The 15,858-nt window shown below is 52.6% G+C and overlaps 6 protein-coding genes across 6 annotated transcripts; 3 read left to right on the top strand and 3 right to left on the bottom strand.

The window, feature by feature from the left end:
- Nucleotides 1-2,712: 2,712 nt before the first annotated feature.
- Nucleotides 2,713-3,886, top strand: J4E90_005722 (uncharacterized protein; the record flags this gene model as incomplete). Its single annotated transcript, XM_051435275.1, has 3 exons — nt 2,713-3,049; nt 3,102-3,407; nt 3,456-3,886. The coding sequence occupies 3 exons, from the start codon at nt 2,713-2,715 to the stop codon at nt 3,884-3,886; spliced, it is 1,074 nt and encodes a 357-aa protein (XP_051291299.1).
- Nucleotides 3,887-4,482: 596 nt separating this feature from the next.
- J4E90_005721 (uncharacterized protein) lies at nt 4,483-5,117 on the top strand (the record flags this gene model as incomplete). Its single annotated transcript, XM_051435274.1, has 2 exons — nt 4,483-4,624; nt 4,876-5,117. 2 exons carry the CDS (start codon nt 4,483-4,485, stop codon nt 5,115-5,117), a joined length of 384 nt encoding a protein of 127 aa, XP_051291298.1.
- A 1,790-nt stretch (nt 5,118-6,907) lies between these two features.
- J4E90_005720 (uncharacterized protein) lies at nt 6,908-8,524 on the top strand (the record flags this gene model as incomplete). Its single annotated transcript, XM_051435273.1, has 1 exon — nt 6,908-8,524. The coding sequence occupies one exon, from the start codon at nt 6,908-6,910 to the stop codon at nt 8,522-8,524; it is 1,617 nt and encodes a 538-aa protein (XP_051291297.1).
- A 429-nt stretch (nt 8,525-8,953) lies between these two features.
- Nucleotides 8,954-9,431, bottom strand: J4E90_005719 (uncharacterized protein; the record flags this gene model as incomplete). Its single annotated transcript, XM_051435272.1, has 2 exons — nt 8,954-9,187; nt 9,246-9,431. The coding sequence occupies 2 exons, from the start codon at nt 9,429-9,431 to the stop codon at nt 8,954-8,956; spliced, it is 420 nt and encodes a 139-aa protein (XP_051291296.1).
- A 1,376-nt stretch (nt 9,432-10,807) lies between these two features.
- J4E90_005718 (uncharacterized protein) lies at nt 10,808-12,759 on the bottom strand (the record flags this gene model as incomplete). The annotated part of the gene is made up of 3 exons (XM_051435271.1): nt 10,808-11,963; nt 12,011-12,409; nt 12,527-12,759. The coding sequence occupies 3 exons, from the start codon at nt 12,757-12,759 to the stop codon at nt 10,808-10,810; spliced, it is 1,788 nt and encodes a 595-aa protein (XP_051291295.1).
- A 619-nt stretch (nt 12,760-13,378) lies between these two features.
- Nucleotides 13,379-14,228, bottom strand: J4E90_005717 (uncharacterized protein; the record flags this gene model as incomplete). The annotated part of the gene is made up of 2 exons (XM_051435270.1): nt 13,379-14,124; nt 14,180-14,228. The coding sequence occupies 2 exons, from the start codon at nt 14,226-14,228 to the stop codon at nt 13,379-13,381; spliced, it is 795 nt and encodes a 264-aa protein (XP_051291294.1).
- Between the last annotated feature and the right edge of the window lie 1,630 nt (nt 14,229-15,858).

The following is a 15,858-nucleotide window of genomic DNA, read 5'->3' as shown; positions in this document are numbered from 1 at the left end:
TAGGTGACTTCCAGAACTCGTTCGCGATAAGAGGAGGGCCAAGCATGTCTACATCTTTCTGGTATGCGTCCCAACGTCCCTGCGTTTCGCGAGCAGCGCCCTCTGCGTTTCTGATTTGAGACCGCTTGCGGTGGCCGGCGATTGCATGACGCGGGCCAAGGTCCTGGTTGTATATTTGCGAGGCACTTTCAAGCTGAAGGATCCGTGTTTGCATGTCAAGCATTGCCTCTCTCTGTGTCGCTAGCTCGGCTTGAACATTGTGGATAATTTCGATTAGAGTGCGGTTCGTCTGGCGCAATTGAGATTTGGTAATCGATGTTTGGGATGGCCGCCTCGACCTGGAAGAACGCTGGTGCACGCTCGAGGACTCATAGGCTGCGGCGATGGATCCTTCGGGGCCACTCAACAAGTCCAGCATAGTTGCGCCAGACAGGTTTGCCTTGTGGCTTCGACATGCGCTGTCGTCATGGTAGAAGGTATGTGGTGTGTTAGGAGAATTGAGAAAAGTCGCCATCTTGCTGTATGCGTGCGTGAGAAAGCTGGAATGACGACGGTCAAGTAAAGAAAGTTAGTGCTAGCGAGCATGAACGCCTATATTGATTTTGCAAAAGCATTGCAATGTTTCGTCGTTTCCTCATCACCCTCAGACGCCAACCCGTTTCGCCACTGTAGTTAACTTCGCAGGCATGCGATGCTGATACTATAAGGAGTGCCGCCAGGGGCACGGAGCTGATGAGCATTACCATTCGCTCAATGTGCAACGGAGGTGTGGCGCTGGGCTAATCGCGTCACGGTGAGCATGCGAGAAGGACTACCAAACATCGTCAAGACGCTGGTGTCGGGGCTGTCCTGGCGTTGTAGGTTTCAGCTGTTGAGGATCGTGTTTCGGCCAGGAGTGCGGAAGGCACGGCTCCAGGCTGTCGAGGTTGCTTGCACAGACCTGGATGGCGACTAGCGCAGTTCTTAGCTCATGGAGAACATTGCGGACTGCGAAGCTCCAGCCTCCAGAAAATCGCGAAGCTTATGTCACAATCACTATACCTACCGCCACAACTCTGAGAGCAGCAGGTCTGTGTTTCCCGTTCAGGGGTCGCAGGCTCCTTCTTTGCAGCGACACCTTGAAACCCACGCAGGGTGAGCCATGCCTAGGCACTTTCTGCCGGCGCGCAAGAGCGGCTTTGCGCACAGATAGAGGACCTAGCAAGGAAGTTCCTGTACTGCTAATATCTCTTGCAGAGCATAGTCGCGTTATTGTCTTCTTTGGTTGCCTTATGCCGGCTGCGGCAGCAATACTGATGATGAGCTCTTACGCACCCCGCAATGCCCCTGGCACGTGTCCACGGGTGTCTTCCGAGCTCTCTATTATGCGAAAGCTACTCACCTTCCAAACCTGCCTATCAAGGCTCCCGATACTGCTACCTCAACCGCGCGTAATCGCCTCAAGCACGCTCCTGCTGGTGGCATATCGCCGCTTGGGCTGCCGGATATCCATAGCCTATGACGGGGGTGCTGACGATGCGCGGTCTGCTCACCATAATCACCTTACGGAAACATCGACAATATACGTGCTAATTTGAGCGCTGAGGAATGAATGAATATCGTCGAAGAGGGGGAGAGTATTGTCCGAAGGGTACCGCAAGGACAGTCCACCTCTCGGAACCGAGTAGCTGATCTTGAGCGAGTGCTCCGAGGAGTGAGAGGAATCGGTCTCATGGTCTCGACTGCTAGAGCCCGGTAAGAAGTATGTCACCGGCTTTACGACAAGTGGAAATCATTCCGCGGTGAACGTGGGTAGAAGATCGAGCCATGTACAGAGCGCTGCTCCCAGCTACGTGACATCTTCGGTCCCATGTCACATACGGCAGCTGCCAGGATCTGCATCCATCCAGGCACATGAGACACGCACACTCGGCTCCATAGGCCCGACCCGTTCGAAGACATTGTTGGTGCTGAGAAATACGGGTCATGCCATTTGCTCCACCTTACGAGCCTGCCGGTTTTCATCAATGCAAAAGTATATCCAGATGGTGTCTTGGCCGCCCGACTATACATGTGTAAGCCCCAGTAAAATCCAACCGCCCTTCCCTCGCTTAACCGAGACTGGCTAAGTAGATTCAACGAGTTTGTATCTGTCTTCAGGTGCAGCATCAAACAGCATCCCGCCAACCTCGAACCAGAAGGTGTTTACCTGTACAAGCTTGGGGATGCTCGCTTGTGCATTTTTAGACGTATAGATCCAGATTCGCATCATTACGCGGACGCATCACACCGCATTCAACTACCGATCACCACGCGCAGCACTTCCGGTTAATATACGACTGGTCGACATTAGCCACACGTCGTCCTGGAGAGTCGTACCAAGACTACCATGCCGCATGCACTCCGCCGCCAAGATCGGGCACTAGATGAACGCTAATCTAGCTGCGGCGCGTGTACCGAAGCGAGCAATTGCCGCTGCCTATCACAGCCATGTTGATTATGGACCTCATCCTAGACAATCTGTGGAGAGTAGCACACAACAGGGAACGCAGTTTAGACTGCTCGGTGACGAGAACAGCGACAGCACAGATGTGTAGATCCAGAACGATGTCATTAGCACCTGCAGGAATACCGCACCAAGGCGCAGCAACCGGAAAGTATAAGAAGGCCGACTACATGGCATCTTGAGATCACCTTGAGCCTCCTCACGTCCACAGAGCATTTGCAGACATCATGGTTCAGCTCACACAAGCCCTCGCTGCCATTCTCTTGGCTACCGGTGTTGTCGCGCATCCTGGTGGCAACACCAACAAGGAGATCTTGAGGAGGCAGGCTCATTTGGATCATCCCAACCGTCGAAGTGTTCAGGCGTGTAAAAGGGATCTCGTCGAGACCGGGTGGGTTCGGGAGCAGCATCAGAGGCGTGAGGCAAGGCTCCACGAGCTTCGGGTTGCAGCTGGTTTCGCGAAAGAACACGAGCTCGTCCGTCGTGACGTCGCTGAAGTCGAGGAGAGCTACGGTGCCGAGGCAGCATGCACGCTTGACCCTGAATCCACTGAGGGTCCATACTGTGAGTGGAGAAGGTTGCATCTCTTGAGACAGGTTGGCTCACTTATTGATAGGGGTCACCGGTGAGCTCGTTCGTCAGGACCTTTTGACCGGAGAGAAGGGTGCCATCACCCACTTGGACGTCAACATCATCGACACTTCATCTTGCAAGCCTGTCACCGATGCCTACGTTGAGATGTGGGGAAGTAACGCCACTGGTGTCTACACGGGTGTTCAGGCGAAGGGCAATGGCGACGGCTCTGCTACCGCTATTGCGACCAATGCTCTTCGCGGCGTGCAACCCACCGGCGCTAATGGTACCGCTACATTCATTACCGTTATCCCAGGACACTACGTCGGCCGCACAAACCATCTCCACAGTACGCTTCACTCCTGTCTTTTATCAACGTATTAACTGACAACCCTAGCCATCATCCACCATGGTGCTAAGCTCCTTCCCAACAATACCATTCAAGGCGGTACGATCTCGCACGTCGGTCAGTTTTATATCGAGCAGAACTTCCTAGGCCAAGTTGAGAAGACTTCTCCTTACAACACGAACAAGCAAGCCATCACCACCAACGCAGTTGATGCGCTCTTCAACATGGCGAAGCAGGGTGGCGACGACCCAGTGATGAAGATTTCGCTCATTGGCAAGACTATCGAAGATGGGCTCTACGCTACCATCGATGTCGGCGTCAATCCCCGCGCGAGGCAGAACCCTCAACCCGTAAACATGTGGACGGCAGATGGTGGTGTACCGGTCAAGGGAAGCCCGTGGACAGGATACCCCGATACTTGCTTGTACTGTGGAATGAGGCCCCCGAAGGAGAAGAAGGACGTTCTCTCCGAGGAGTAAATTGCCCTGGGTAGAAAAGACAGCGTAGTGTCGTGGGCCGTGTCACATGCGTGGCTGATCCTGATGACTCTCAACACGGAGCAATATTGTACATAGCTTAGCTCCTAAGAATCAAGCTGCAATGACTTGTAGAAATCTAAGAGTGCATCAAATGTGACGGCGTAATAAATGTAATGGGCGGTATGTAAAAAGGTGGATGTTGTGGTCCGGGCGGAAGTAAGCCGGCAGCTTACAAGCCGTTCTCAAGGGGTAGCTGAGTGCCAAGAGCCTAGCACGCGCCGCCCCGCCCGCGGCGTTGGACGCGCCCACGCGTCGTTCCTCCACTCGACCTGCTCAACAAATGCACGCGACCATGTCGACCCTCCCGGTGCTGCCGGCAGATGTACATCTTCTGATACTCGATTACGTAGGCGCAGAGACCCTGAGATGCCTCCCAATGGCCGATGTGCTAAGTCCAGCAGATCCACTTGCCTTCGCACCTCCAGGCCCTATGTCTGACGTCGAAAGCGCTATGCGACCTCGCCAGGCCTCGACTGTATCGGAAGGTCACCATCAACGTACTCGATCCATCGGAAGTGGCACGCTTCGAGAATTGCATGGCCGCAGGTGCCGAGGCGCATCTTGACGCTACAAGGAGCTTGACTTTGATGGACAGCCTTCCCCCAGCAGAAGCTCCCGAGTTCCAGACCAAGCCGCATCGACGCTTCGACCGTGAAGATAGGTTGACATCTGCTCAAAGTAGTACGATAGAAGCAATACTAGCGTATTTCCCTCGGGACCGCCTACAATCTTTCCGGTGCGTCCTCGATCTTCGGAATGCCTCACATGCCAGCCTGTGGCATGTTCTCGTCATAACCTCGCGGACTGTCATGTCAGAACTTTACTGAATTGTGATAGGTTCCTCTCGGCCCTACCGTTGCCTGCTAATATAGCCCGCAAATTTTTCCTTAAACAAATGCGCACATTAACACACGTACACCTAAGAGTAGAGGACCTATTTCAATTACAATACCTCGACTGTGTGCGAACTGCGGACCTCTGGCTCCCCCATCCAGAAGAAACCTGGTCGGAATTGGAGGAAGAGAACTTTCTGGACTCCCTGGAGGACATCGGCAAGTATAAGGATCTGGAGAGACTGTACCTTGGAACCAAGTTTGAGAGGTATTCAGACGATACTAGCCGAAGACTCGCCGATGCCTTTTCGTCTCTAGACAATCGTATGGGCGCCTAGAGAAGCTTCGCCAACTTTCGATCTCCGGAATCCCTCTCGGCATCGATACATATGGGCTCAGCAAGATTATATCGTTTCCTCAGCTCACACATTTGACTCTTTGGGCATGTTCCTGTAGCCAAAGGTTCATCTCCAATTTGGTACATGACCTCGGCGACCAGGACTTATCGTTGAAACATCTAGGACTGGGGCTAATCGACGATGACGAGGAGGAAGAGCCGGATGATGATACTCCCTACGAAGAGGACGATGACGCCGTCGAAGAGTTGATTAGCCGCTGTCCTGAATTGAAAAGTCTGTGTTTGCAGTGGAGTGATAGGGGGTGGATAGATTTCACGTTGGAGTCCTTCAAGCAAATTCTGGCGATTGTTGGACAGCAGCTTGTTGTTCTCTCGATACACATGTGGGCGACTAGAACGGAATTAGAGGCGGATGGACCTTTATATTGGGAAGAGATATCTCTAGCATGTCCAAACTTGGAACAACTCGCGTTCAATCTTCACCCTGACACAATGTTAAATTACAAAGGCGGGTTCGATCCAGACTTGGTAAGATTGTACAGTATCTGATTTCACGTTCCATCTCTAACATATACCCAGTCACCCATCTGCAAATTGACCAAGCTACGCACCCTTCAACTTCGGGAAAGGTGGTGTCACGACTCCCATGATTTCGGAGAGGAGAGTGACGATGTTTATGGAGACATCGAGCGCCAAGCTCATCTATTTGCAAAAGATTTCTTTACGCATCTAGAAAACCAGTCTAGCTGTCCATCCCTGGACACGCTCGTACTGGGCATGGAAAACCAGGTCACGAACAGTAAAGAATTACAGGTCAGAAATCACGGAAAAGAGATACCGCCCGCGCGTTGCTTCCGCCGAAGACGCAAGATTCGTGATGATGAAAGCACGCGCAGCGAATCCCTTCCCATATCTTTGGCAGAGTTCCGAGCGACAAGTGACTACACAGAGGTTCTGGACTGGTACACCGGCTGTGAGTGTCTCTGTGCGTACTGCGTGTGAAGATATGTACTGACTTTATACACCAATATTCAGGGCAGGGTGACTGCGACTGGATGTGGCGACTACCTGGCAGGTTCAACGATGATTAGCGTGGATGTATCTTCGACTGTGGGAGAGCCTCGCAACCTGTAGTCAACCTGAACTTTTGTCCATTCAAAAGTGGCACGCAAAAAAGACTTCGCGATTGTTGGTTGGGTTATCACCTAGTTGGTGGACGCTGAGATGGGTTCGTGGCCTAGATTGGGGTACCCCTCAACCCCACGCCATACTTTGGTAGCCATCCACGGGTACTGCGATGATCCATAGACGAAAGAAACCACCCACAGCTCCGACATACCTACTCCTCTCATCACGACTGCACCTGTCAAGATATGTGGTCTTGTGGAAGCACCTCATACAAGAAAAACCTGAACAGGTCTGGAGCCTACATCGACGCCAGGTTATCTATTTTGTATGCTTCTATGTTGATGTAGGCTGCAGGCCTGTTCAGATTTTTTTCTTGGTTGGTGTGGAAGGATCACTCGAGTAATGATGTTTGTAGTTGGCTTGCTGTCAGTCAAGGGTCACACCAAAACTGGGGTAGTTACGATGCAGGTGCATTCGCGATGGATGATGCGCACACCACCTACACTTGTAAGTTGTCAACGTAACGCTTTCCTACTATTAAAGAGGTCTTTCCCTCCAGCAATTTCCTTTCCTGCTATCAACCATCTCGAGGTCTCCGCAGGCCTTGCTTAAACACCATTCCAAGGATCCAAGCTACCAATCATGTCGATCAAAAGGGTCCTGGTCTACGCCTTCGCGATATCTTTACTCCCTTGCCTAATCACCAGCGCAGCCACACCATCAAAAGACGAGTCTCGCGTCAACATCGACTTTTCCTCCCTCCTCGATGGCTCCTTAGGCTATCTACCCGCACTATGGCTTACTTCCCAAGGCGTTCTTGCCGAACTCCAAACGGTGTCAGAGTACGATCCACTTACGTCTCGGCAGGATCGTAGCGACAAGGAAAATGGTGCCGTTACAGGGGCCTTTGTCGGCTCCATGCTTGTACCTTTGGTCACCAACATCGCGGAATCCGACACTGTCACTCAAGGCATTTGCAAGTCCCTTGTAGCTGGTGCAACCGGTTCGCTTGGCTCTGTCGTTGGGCAAGAGGCTGGCAAGCTACTCTACCCAGCAAATCACACATCAGCTTCAGAGTTCGAGCAAGCCATCGTTCCTGGCACGTTCTTTGGTGGTGTTACCACAAACGCTGCCGGGACTGCGCTTAGCAAAACCCTCTGCAAAGGCCTTGTTCCAGGTCTTGAAAAGCTTTGGGAAAATGCTGAAGCCGGAGTGGCAGGGCGAGTCGCCGATGGGCTTCGCCGTGGTCTCCCCGAGGTCCTGTCCAGTCGCTTGAGGGAGATGGGTGCCAAACCCGCGCAAGCAAGCCGATTTGCAAGCCAGATTGGAGAGACAATGGGACTGGTCGATCGCACTAATCTGGGGACGGCATTTGAGCGACTAAACCGAGAACTTGTGGCCGATAGCCTGGATCTGGTAGAAGCTGCAGGCGCCGAAACAATCGAACGTACGGCAATCCGCGATCTCATCGGACTGAGTCACAACACCTTGGCGAATCTACCAGGTTCTATCCCCGGGATGACACTCCCCTTCGAACCTGCTGCTGAGCGAATGGGATTGGCAACCAAGTTCGCCTCGCAACTTACAGAGCATTTAGACTACGCCAAGAAGTTTGACAAGAAGATGCAAAACGGTGTCAACAAACTCTACGACATTGTCGACGACGTGCGCTCCAGAATGAAGTCAGTTTTAGACAGTACAGGAGTCACAGATGCAGCGCGCAAAATGAAGGAGATAGCCGACTCTGCCCGGGAGCGCCTCAGAAAGCTCCCAAATCCGTTCAAGAACAACTGCAATCCCGAAAACCCTTCAACGGTCGACAACCAAAACCCCAATATCTGCGCCCGCGGTCTGGTCGATCAGTGCTGCCCAATCTGTCCAACCTGCCCAGACGCCCCAGCTGTCCCGGAAACCCCGGCTGTCCCAGCCAGCCCTGCCCCGGTCGTGGAGACTGTCTACGCAACTGTCTATACGACGCTCACCATCGCAAACACAATCGTGGATGTCATTGAACAACTTGAATACCTCACAGAGACTATCTCACACCACGTCAAACAGACTATCCCACACCACGTCACAGAGAAGGTCCAGCAGATCGAGAATGTTGAGATCCCGCAATACATCACACAGACTGTTCAGGTCCAAGTCCCGCAGTACGTCCAAGTCCCGCAATACGTCACACAGACTATCCAGCAAATCGAGACTGTTGTAACAACAATCGAGCTTTATCACAACAAGATGTGCAAATACTGGTGTTGATCGACGCGGTATATGCCTCGGTCTGATCTTGGATTCTGGCGGTACGTTATCATGGTGATGTATTCGTCAGCCCGACTGAGTACCCTTGGTGGCATGCAAGATGGCTGGGGTGTGATTGGACCGAGGATTTGGGTGTCTGGTGGAAATACTGATTGGATGTACGTTCAGTGATGTGAGGAAGATTGTATGATGCTTTCGTGGCTGCTTCGAATGATTTTTCATTGTGATCTCACGAGGAGCCATCTTCACCGAACGTGTATAGATAAATAATAAAATGCTTCATTGCAAACATGAACACCAAGCTATGCGTACAGCCTCATCCCACCCGTCGCAAACAGAATGCTCACAAAAAGGCCAATAACAAAAACAAATGCTCCATCCAATGCATCCCTTCCTCATCCATCGCCATCATCTAACCATACCACCCATCTAAGCCTGAGCAGCCTCCAAGAGCTTCATGTGCTGCTCCGGGTGAGTCTTCTCAACATTGTTCTTAGCAACCTTCTTCATCATGAAGTTGGCGTCAATGTCAATCTCCTCGCTGAGCTTGCCGCCAGTCACACGCCACTTGCCGCTGATGGTAAGGACACCAACGGGGGGTTTGGCGTTGACGAGGGAGTCGACACCCTCGGAGACGTTGGTGAGGGTGAGTTTGTAGGTTGTCTGTGGTGGGTCAGTATTAAATTAAAGAGGAAGAAAGGGCAGGAGGAGGTAGTCGTACCTGACCAATGGGCTTCTTGTCGGTGACAGTGTAGGTAGCGCACGTAGTCTTGTCGCCGGACTCGAAAGCGTAGCTGACGAGCGCTGGGCAGAGGGTCTTGATCATGAGATCGTGGTTGTGGAGGGCGGCAATGACGACGGCGGCGTCGACACCGTTGAGAGGAGTGGAGATCTGGGAAGTAGGCATCTTAATGACTTTGTTGTTGAGAATTTGGTAGAGGATTAAAGGAACTGGCCGGCAGTAATAGTGAAGAGAAGTAGTTGGTAAGGCTGTGTTGAGATGATGAGAGAAGTAGAAGCTTGCTGGATGATGATCTATCTCCACGGTGAAAGGCAGCAGAATATATACATCTCGCCCGCTTCCTCATTCCTTACCGGTCTTACTCGCGTCTGGAGACCCCTACTCTACTCTCCATGACCCTAACCCGTTGTCCAAAACGTCAAGACGCAGTCAAGATGCATGTCTTACACCCCTGACACGGCATGGCGTCCCTCACTCTACCCCAACATCCATACAGTTGTACAGCTTACCACGCATGGCTTGTACGACGCCGTCGATCATCCGTCCGCCCAATATCGAAATAGTAGCTACCGAAACGCGTCGTCTCCGTTTCCGAGCGCCGGGATAGGTAATGTCTGTGCGTTGGTGCGCTGGGTTGGGGATGGTGAGGTAGGACGATCCTCGTTAGCCGAGAGATGTCCACAGGGTTGAATCGTGGAGCTGTGACGTGAATACTCTGTGTCTGGCACGTTTGAAGGGACGAGTGGTAGAGCGAGAGCTGGAAATAGCTGATCTGACAGTTTAGAAACATCTTTCGAGTCGCGTAGTGTCAAACAGAACTGTTTGCACACTGCTTGTCTACCTGTGACGTCTGTGTCCGCGCTGCCCGCTTTCGCAAACAAGGTCGTTCCTCAGCTGTAAACACTACCTAGGTATTGCGCAAGGCGCCTGCAACGCTCATTGACGCTGTCGATCATGTATAATGCTTACACGCAGATAAGAACACGAATGCCCACTCTCCGGATCTCCAAAGGCTCGGTCGCTGTTTCCCCGTGCAGTAATTGGGTGCTGGTTGCGAGCAGTGTCGGAGTGTTTCGCTGGTGGGTTCGCAGAATCGACGGGCGCCGCGGGTTGGGGAGCCGTGCTGCCCTAGCGCAAATCTTAAGTCAGCTCGCGTGGGTGTCGCTGTCGCCTCGTCTATTTTGAACCGGTTCACTCATCGTTCGTGCGAAAGGCAGTTACATGTTTGCTATTTTCGCGTTTATCGCGTTTCATTGCTTGCGCGGAGTGCGCACGTGTTCGCATGGCATCCAAGGGCCGTATACATTGGATGCAGCGCGGCTTCTCCGGAGCTCGGCCGAGGTACCTTGCTAGACATTCAGCTCTGGCACGTGATGGCAGTGATTGAGAACATTGAGCAGGGTAACAGTTGATGGGTCAACTCATTGAAAACGAAATGATCGCCCATTGGCCTACCATGATCCATACACATTCCCTAACCTTGATGGAAAACGCCTCGGAGAATGCTCCTATACATCACAAATACAGAAACAACACAATCGCTAAAGCTTCGACTCCACCACCGCATCCGTCTTTGCCCTTCCGCCTGCAAAATTCACTCCTTCACTAGGCTCAACCGTCCCACTTTTGTTGATCAACTGTAGCTTCCTCAACCTTGAGATCGGCTCATCATCATCTCTATCCCTAACATAGAATGCCCAGTCGGCCGTAGGATCAATCTCCGTTTGCGAGTATCCATTGCCCAGCCACGAGAACCTGTTGCCAGTGTATTTGACATCCCAGTCCTCCAGCCTGAGCTCCATGAGCGCCTCGATGTAGTGTAGAGTAGAGCCAGGCCAGAGCGCGGTTACAGGGCCGTCAGCGCCGAGCGATTTGTACCATGAGCGACAGCCGTCGTTCCATACCGTACGCTTCATGTATTCGTCCTTGAAGGCGACGAAGTCATCGATGGCCTCAGCTCTCGGGGCGAATGTCGATATGTTGTGTGTTTGGAAGCGATCGATGAGCTTGCACATGTAGTCTGCCTGCGCTTCGATAGCACTGAGTACAGGACCATTGCCAATGGGGCAGTTGGGCCCGAGGAAGATGAGGTAGTTTGGGAAATCGGCGGCGGCGAGGCCGAAGTAGGAGCGTGGTTCTTTGGCCCAGGCATCTTGTAGGTTGGCACCGGAGGAGTTTATCACAGGGAAACGTGGCTTGAAGGATGTGTTAAAGCCGGTGGCGCAGATGAGCACGTCGATGGGGTATTCGTTGCCATCGTCGCATAGGCAGCCGCGTTCGGTGATGGAGTTGATCTCGCCGTAGACAGTTTGTACGTTGGGTTTTCCTAATGCTTCAAGATAGCCAACGCCTGGTGTCAGTCTTCGGCACCCAACATGCCAGTTCGGGATCAAGCGCTCTTGTAGATACTCGTTGTTAAGTTTTTCGGTCATTTGCTGGCGGAAGTAGGCCTCTGTCTCGGAGTTGACGTTTGTGTTCTTGAGAAAGATGCCAAATTGGCCGTTGAGGCCGCGTTCAATGTTCTTTCGGTATTCAACCAATGCGCCGGGCTTGGTAGCGAATTCGAGCTTTTCGCTATCGGTAAAGACGTGCTGCTCGAGGCCTTGGACCGGTGAGACCCATGTTGGCTCGCGGATGAAGGTTGTAACTTTCTTGACGTGCGGTTGGATCGTAGGGAGAACTTGGATGCCAGAGGAGCTGAAGTGGTCAGTCGCGGAGTTGAAGATCATTCCAAATGCACTTACCCATTCCCAATCAGGCCGACATGGCGACCTCTGAGATCGACGTTGTCGTCCCAATTCGCAGTGTGTAGTAATGTGCCCTTGTATTTGTCCAAACCTGGGATGGCAGGCCATTGCCAGTTGTTCAAGATGCCGCCTGCATTGATCAAGATGTCGCAATGATCGTTGACGGTCTGGCCACTCTCCAGGTCTTTGACCTGTACATCATATCCGCCCCTTTGCTTGTTCCAAATTGCGCCAGCGACTTGGTGTTGCGTCTTGATGTATTTGCGTAGACCGTACTTGCGGGCGAAATCGTTGAAATAGGCGAAGATCTCTTTGGAGCTGGCGTATACAGCGGACCAGTCTAATTTGGGCTCGAATGACCACGTGTAGTTGTGGGAGGGAACATCGCATGCGCATCTAGAAGCGGATGTTAGCGAGTTTGGTCGACTGCGCCGCGTCGCTGCAGTCGCTTCGGTAGATCGCGGGGCGAAAGGTGCATCAAGCCCCGCAGCAATCAATATGATCTTCACTTACCCCGGATATCTGTTCTCGAACCATGTGCCCGAAACTTCGGAATTCTTCTCGTAAACTTGAAGGCTGTAATTCGTAAAGTGCTTTTGCAGTTTGTATGCCATCAGGAGTCCCGAAGCACCTGCGCCAATACACACGATGCGTACATGGCGTTGCGCGTGAATGGGTCCACGTAACCGGTGCTGCGCATCAGTCTCTGGCGCAGCCGTTGATGGGACAATAAATCCGTCTGCCATTGTGAAGGGTAAATAACTAATGAGAAAGGTAAATCGCAAGACAAAGTTGGAGCTGGATCTTAAGGCAACGCTGCGACCACTCCGAGGCCTTCACCATTCTTAAACTTTGTTTGCGGCATGTTTGTGCCGCGACTGCTCAGTCACGGAGAGTCAGGTGCTGGCCTGATGACTCCACGTAGCGAGTCAATTTAGTGTACGCTGAGATCTGGGGTCACGCTAAGTGAGTTGGAGCAGGGTTGGGGTCTCGAGATATGGTGACGATTCGTGATGTGGGCAAACTGTTGAAGATGCTATTCATGACTTTCCGTCTGGCAAAGCATTTCCGAACGTTGCACAGACGAAAAGTCTGGGGTTTCGAGGTCGCGTAATCGTGATAAAGCCGATGGAAGGTCGATAAGCCAATCGTACAAATGCTTGGGGCAGTCGAGATCCTTTTTCGGATACGGAGGTTGCGTCTCCCAATTTGCGGGGATCGGGGTGGAGCAATGGGGTGGAGAACCTCTACCGAGATGTGACCGATGTAATCAACATAATTGCATGTTTGACGAAAAGATTATGTGTCGTAGCAAGCGTGTAAAGGAAATGTCGAATTATCAAGGCGCTGGACTAGTACAAAGGTTTAGACAATTGTGTATCCTCCGTCCGCGACTAATGTGGCGCCGATCATGTAGCTCGCCGCGTCTGAGTGTAAGAACGCAATACAGTCGCCGATTTCCTCCATCTCCGAGTAGCGGTGAACAGGGACCTTCTTCCTTTCAGTTTCCATCATCTCACCCTGACCCATGTGCTCTTGTACCAAAGGCGTCATTACATATCCAGGCGATATTGCGTTGATGCGGATACCCTTGTGCGCGAAGGCGAGCGCATCTGACTTTGTGAGGCCAATAACAGCGTGCTTTGAGGTAGCGTATGCTGTAGCAGGAACATTGAGCGGTGGTGCAACCAGACCATACATGGATGCGACGTTAACGATGGAACCTCGATATGACCGATATGAGTCCGATAGCTTTTCCTGTTTGAGCATTTGCCGAATCTGCGCACGTTGGCATTGCCAGACAGCGATGGTGTTGATAGACATGACCTTCTCGAAGTCGTCTTTGGGGATCTGATCGGTCGTTTTGATCATTCCACCGATGCCAGCATTGTTCACAGCATAGTCTAGCCGTCCGAACTCCTTGACCGTCTTCTCTATACTGTCATTGACAGCTTTCTCGTTGGTGACATCGATCTCGAATGTCTTGATAGAACAGTCGGATGAGAGTTTACGGAGTTCGCTAACGGTTTTGGTGACGGGATTGCGATCCAGCAGCGCGAATGAGCGTACACCCTGTTTCGCAAGAGCGTATGCAGTGTATTGGCCAATGCCTAACGACATGTTAGCTCATTGCTTGTAACTGCTGCACAGTCTGATGGTGCATACCAGACCCAGCACCGGTAATGTATGCCACTCCTTTCAGTGTAAAAGCCATGTTCTTGGGTGCAGCGTTTGAATTGCGAGCCCTTCGTGGGTATCCAGCTATCGAATGTCAGGTCCGCGGAACCTTGCTCGTGAACAGTGTTGCCGTCACTGTTGCTATTAGCCCAATGTTACGATTCAAGAACCATCAGCGATGACCTGGGCTCTGCATATGCACCGTCAGGGGAACTGTGGAAGGCTGACGCTGTGGAGGCGGTTCTTAGGCGGGGGTACGCTCTGCATCGGTTGCGGTTTTCCTGCTCGTGGAGGCGAACACAACCGAGTCATGTCTGCTCTACGATGCGAAGGCTGTCTACGTTGCATCTGAGCTTGGTCGCATGCTGCGAGAATTGCGAGTCCAGCTCATGTAGGATGCGACCATTTTGTGTCAATATGACAAGGTGCTAGGAAGGCACGATGACCTCGATCGGTCGCCGTCAAACACCTTCAGCATGCTTGCCAAGACGGAGCCATTACTGCTGGAAGCCGTCACGAATGCCGTTGCAAGAAAGCAAATGCGCGCTAATGGTGGTGAGGAATGGTAGAAGGCTTGCGAGGCGGATCGTGATGCACGGATGGCGTGTTGTTCTACGTCATCTGGGCACGTGTCTGCGTGTTCTAGCGCGGTTCCACGGTTTGCATCCTTCGCCACCACGGTTCAGGCCCTGCATCCACCCGCACCCCTCCTCGCGATGCGCCGTCCGCCATGCCCCCCACACCTTACCGAATCGCGCAAACATCGACCGAACTCAAGAAGCAACACAAGAAACATGGCCCTCGCCTCAACGAGCGCCAGCAGAAGCAGCTCGAACGCGACGCTGAACTAGAACAACGCGCCTCCCGCGCGCGCGAAGCCGAAGAACGTCGCAAAGCAGCCAAGAAGAAGCGCGAGGAGAGGGAGGCCAAGGAGGCGAAGGCGAGGCAGCAGATTGGCGTTGGCCTCGCGACACAGCTGGTTGGATACAGTCACACACAGGCGCAGTTGAAGAATGGCATGGAGGCATTCCTGGGGCTGAAGAAGAAGAAAGACGAGGAGAAGCGCAAGAAGGACTTAGAGCTTACCAAAAAGATGGAGGAGATGGTTGAAGAGATTGAGAAGGAGCCATGGGACGACGACGACGACGAAGACATGGGCCTCGAGCTGCCCAGCGCGAATGTGTCGTTTGGAGAACAATGGCCTGACGACGATCTCGACGACGATACGCTACTCGAAGCACACAATATGGTCATGTCGGATCCAGTAGAGGAGCCACAAGCTGTCGTGCTGCCACCTCCTGCGCCTGTCGCTCCGATCGAACTTGCTCCACCCGCTGCGCCGACCCCTTCGCCGAGACCAGTTGCTGTCAAAGACGACCGCGAGTTCGCTCGCACCCACGGCCCCATCAATAAGGCTATCGAGGCTGTCTTGGATAAACTACCTGAGCCTCTGCTCGAAGTGCTATCACAAGATCTTTCGCTCAAGACGCCAGACTGGGACCCGTCACTTGGGCTGTTGCATAAGCTGAATCCGGTGGGCCTACCTCCGCATCGACTGCGAATCAAAGTTGGCTGCGTTGTAATGCTGCTCCGGGACCTTAACACAAGCAGTCAACTGTCCAAGAGCCAGCACTTGCGAGTCCTAAGGTGCGAGAACGATCGACTGG

This window comes from Alternaria incomplexa (genome assembly GCF_024043165.1).
Source record: "Alternaria incomplexa strain BMP 0042 chromosome Unknown scaffold_7, whole genome shotgun sequence".
Lineage (NCBI taxonomy): Eukaryota > Fungi > Ascomycota > Dothideomycetes > Pleosporales > Pleosporaceae > Alternaria > Alternaria incomplexa.
This window is presented reverse-complemented; position numbering and strand designations above follow the sequence as displayed.